The 4,351-nt window shown below is 42.4% G+C and overlaps 1 protein-coding gene across 1 annotated transcript in view; it reads right to left on the bottom strand.

The window, feature by feature from the left end:
- Positions 1-4,313: 4,313 nt before the first annotated feature.
- The window catches only part of LOC103510822 (ELKS/Rab6-interacting/CAST family member 1-like), a 4,253-nt gene continuing 4,215 nt past the window's right edge, over positions 4,314-4,351 (bottom strand). The window contains exon 4 of the mRNA XM_026824784.1: positions 4,314-4,322. Coding sequence (XP_026680585.1) covers positions 4,314-4,322 — 9 coding nt within the window. The remainder of the gene's footprint in view (positions 4,323-4,351) is intronic.

Below are 4,351 nucleotides of genomic sequence, written 5' to 3' on the forward strand. Positions count from 1 at the left end.
TTCTCTCTCTCTCTCTCTCCTTCCCAATCCCTTTTCTGTTTCTTTCTCGCTTGCCTTATCTCATATGCCTCTGTCTTTTTTTCTCCTCAATCACAATCTCCCCCCCTCCCATAGTCTCCAACCTTATAACTGTGGCTTTCAATATAATGGTACACTTTCTCTTTCTCCCTCCCTCTTTTATATCTAATTCTCACACAGATGGGGATTCTCCTCCCATTTCTTTCACTATCCATCTCTCGCTTTCTCCGCGTTCTCCTTCTCTCTCACACTAATCTTCGCACATGAGTCTCTTTTCTCTCTCTGTCTCTGTATTTTCTTCTGTCTTTCTTTTTTTCCTCCCTCCTCTCTCCTTCCCTCCATTTTCTCTCTCTCTCTTTCTCTCTCCTTCTTAATTACATGAGTGTCTTTTTCTCTATCTCACTTTCTCCCTCTCTCTCTATTTCCCTCCCTCTCTCTCCCAACTAATCTTTACATGAGTGTCTCTATCTTTCTCTTGTCATGGAATACCTATCACATCTAGCCCCCCCCCCCTCTCTCTCTCTCCCTCCCTTCTTCCCCCCCCCCTCTTTTACTCTCCCCCCTCCTTTTTATTTCTCTCTCTCTCTCTCTCGTTATCATCTTCCCTCTATTTCTTACCTTCCTCCTCCCTCTCTGTCTCTCCCTACTTAATACCCATTTCTCTATCTCTTTTTTAGCTTTTAATTTTTAATCCCTCTAACGACTTGGAACATGTTACTTTAATTAAATTCTATATCTCTCTCTCTCTCTCTCTCTCTCTCTCTCTCTTTTTTTTCTCTCTCTCCCTCCCTCTTTCTCTTCCCCTCTCTCTCCCTCTCTCCCTCTCACTCTCTCTTTCTCCCTCTCTTTCTCCCTCTCTCTCTCACTCTCTCTTTCTCCCTCCCTCTCTCCCTCTCTCTCTCCTTCTCTTCCTCCCTCCACTTCTATTATGTACTAACTGCCGATCTTAATTTTTTTTGTCTTCTCTCTCTCTCTCTCTCTGTCCCTCCCTCTTTCTCTTCCCCTCTCTCTCTTCCTCCCTCTCTCTCTCCCTCTCTCTCTCCCTCTCACTTTCTCCCTCTCCCTCTCTCTCCTTCTCTTCCTCTCTTCCTCCCTCCACTTCTATTATGTACTAACTGCCGATCTTCATTTTTTTGTCTTCTCTCTCTCTCTCTCTCTCTCTCTCTCTCTCTCTCTAACTGTCTAACAAGAACCACTGCACTGTCGCAAAATTGAAAAGGAATGGAGGCGTCCTCTTGAAAAAGGGCTTAACGTCCCTCACGCCTTTTTACAGGAATCTGCATCTTTGGATAGCAAATTTTGTTCTAAACCATACTGTGAAAGATTTTTTTTTTAATAGGTTTGACAGAGGGAACTGTAACTGCTTTGGTCTTATCGTCCCGAAATCGAAGAGAGAAGGAAGACAGGATAGGAGAAAGCCGGCCGGTACTGTGAAAGAATTTTTTTTAAAGACGTTTGACAGAGGGAACTGTAACTGCTATGGTCTTATTGTCCCGAAATCGAAGAGAGAAGGAAGACAGGATAGGAGAAAGTTCCGAGGACGAACATTATCCCATCAGACTTAGGTCTGTGAGACCCTCTAAGAGTCTCGAGATTTTTCCGCCATTCACGCTCTGACAAATCTAGCTCAGACAATCTGACGGATCCAGTTCAGACAGACTGCGGTCTATCTACAGACCGAACGTGTGTGATGGGAAAAGCTTCACACCTAGGTCTGTGAGACCCTCTAAGAGTCTCGAGATTTTTCCGCCATTCACGCTCTGACAAATCTAGCTCAGACAATCTGACGGATCCACGTCGAATTCATCAGTTCCCAAATTTTCACTGAAGTTAAGCAATGTTGCGTCTGGTTAGTATCTAGATGGGTGACCATCTGGTCAATCGCTTGTAGCAGGTTTTTCCCAGCCCCATTCTCTGATAATAATAATAATAATAATAATAATAATAATAATAACCAGTTCAGATAGACTGCGGTCTATCTACAGACCAAACGTGTGTGATGGGAAAAGCTTCAGGCCTAGGTCTGTGAGACCCTCTAAGAGTCTCTAGATTTTTCCGCCATTCACGCTCTGACAAATCTAGCTCAGACAATCTGACGGATCCAGTTCAGACAGACTGCGGTCTATCTACAGACCGAACGTGTGTGATGGGAAAAGCTTCAGACCTAGGTCTGTGAGACCCTCTAAGAGTCTCGAGATTTTTCCGCCACTCACGCTCAGACCGCCTGACAGATCTAGCTCAGACAATCTGACGGATCCAGTTCAGACAGACCGTTCCTTCTTTCAGACCGTCTGACATGCCGCGGTCTGTCTGAACGTGAGTGGCGGACATTAGCCACTTAGCCAGTCCTCGTCTCAGACATACAATAGCTCAGACAACACAACACAATACAAACTGCTTATCTACCAACGCATTGTCATACAGACAAAAATCACAGTAGTACAGTACCTACCTATTTTGTTTATACAGAATGTAACAGAAAGCCCCTATAGCCTATGGGGGTCACTCAAGATCCGGGCCAGACTAGTTAGCTTGGTTGTGATTGTAATTTGTTTATTTGCATCCGTCTGCCTTGTAGCGCGTCTGCCTTGTAAGCACTAGACCGCGGGTTCGATTCCCGTCCGGGGTGGATTTTATCCTGGACAGATAAGGTTCTTTCTTTTACCTATACTAATAGGATAAGGAAAGTCGTGTGATGTTCACACTAGATTTTTTTTTTTTAATGGTTATGGTTTACTCACCAAATGTCGGTCCAAAAGTTCTCCTCGCACTTTCACCGAAGTGGGGTACACTCACACTTGATTCCCAGCAGAATAATGCGTCCAAGCACACCAATTACTAATCCAATATTTACAAAGCGTTACAAAGCAAACTGTCGCTTTTGATCGAGTGTTACAAAGACAAAGGCCTACCTACAATAATGTCTTAATTAGGCACCTAGTTAGAAAGAACTGAAAGGGAAACAAACATCTCCACCAATGAATCTTATGTGGCACATTGCATACTCAAATAGTTGTACGGCGCTCATATAAATTGTAACATCAAAAGTTGGATATATGTAGTAGATATGGATACCCTTTGCACCAGCCCTAGCCGGCTTCGCGGCGATGGCACGTCGAATTCATCAGTTCCCAAATTTTCACTGAAGTTAAGCAATGTTGCGTCTGGTTAGTATCTAGATGGGTTACCATCTGGTCAATCGCTTGTAGCAGGTTTTTCCCCGCCCCATTCTCTGATAACCGCCTAAGATGTCAGTAAAGTAAAGTATTTCTGTGATACCCTGATAACCCTCTCCCCCATCCACTTTTATGACTGGATGGTCATTGGTCGAACCATCGACTATATTCACTCCAAGGTCCTCGGTTCGAGTCCCGGTTGTGACGGAAATTTTCTTGCCCAGTTGTTCCATTTAATTTTTTTTTCTTTTTTTACTTTTTCGCTTTCTCTTGTTCTGGAAATAAAAGCACCTAGAAGAAAAAGATGAAGACCCAGACAATTCCTTTTACTCATTTACTTTACATTCGAACAACACATTACAAGTAACTGTTTATTAATATATTACACTGTACAATAAAATTTTACATAAAAAAAACTTCATTAGAAAAATACATCTCTCTCTCTCTCTCTTCCACGTCCTCGTTCTCGGAACGGCTGGCATTCGCCTATCCTGTCTTCCTTCTCCCTTCAATTTCAGGAGGATAAGAACTCCGCTATAATAGTTCCCTCTATCAAACCTTTTGAAGTAAAACAGCTTTGAAATTTTGGATTTTCAATTTTTCATTAAAGAATATTGGGATCTTTTTAAGAAACTCGTGTATTGAGATATCATCATAGGTAATTTCTTTTGCTACTGCAGTTTGCCCCTTGAAAAATGAGCCTAAAAGCGTCTATCCTTCATTCCTTGAATAAAACCTTTCAAAAAGAGATAATCACAAAACCATTTTTTTGGGGAAAAGAGAAAATACTGAAGAATAGAGAATATTTCATACTACCTATGATAATGTGAATGGGTTAAGACGAGAAAACGAGATTAGGGATACAGTACAATAAAAATACAAGTTTTAACTTTTTCAGGCCTAGAAAACCGTTAGGGCCGAAGGAGAAATCGGCCGGCGCTTAACGATCATTTAGCGGCCATTTTTTAACCGTTTAAAAACGTTAAGGCCAGCGCAGGGCGGTATGAAGAAATATCGGCCTGCTTAAAACGAGTCTCAAACGGCCATTTTTTAGCCCTAGAAAAACGTTATGGCCAGAGGTTATATTGGTCGGCATATAACGGTTAAATAGAGGCCATTTTATTGGCCCTAGAAAACGTTGAGGTCGGAAGGTTAAA

Source organism: Diaphorina citri, unplaced genomic scaffold (assembly GCF_000475195.1).
Source record: "Diaphorina citri unplaced genomic scaffold, Diaci psyllid genome assembly version 1.1 scaffold648, whole genome shotgun sequence".
Lineage (NCBI taxonomy): Eukaryota > Metazoa > Arthropoda > Insecta > Hemiptera > Psyllidae > Diaphorina > Diaphorina citri.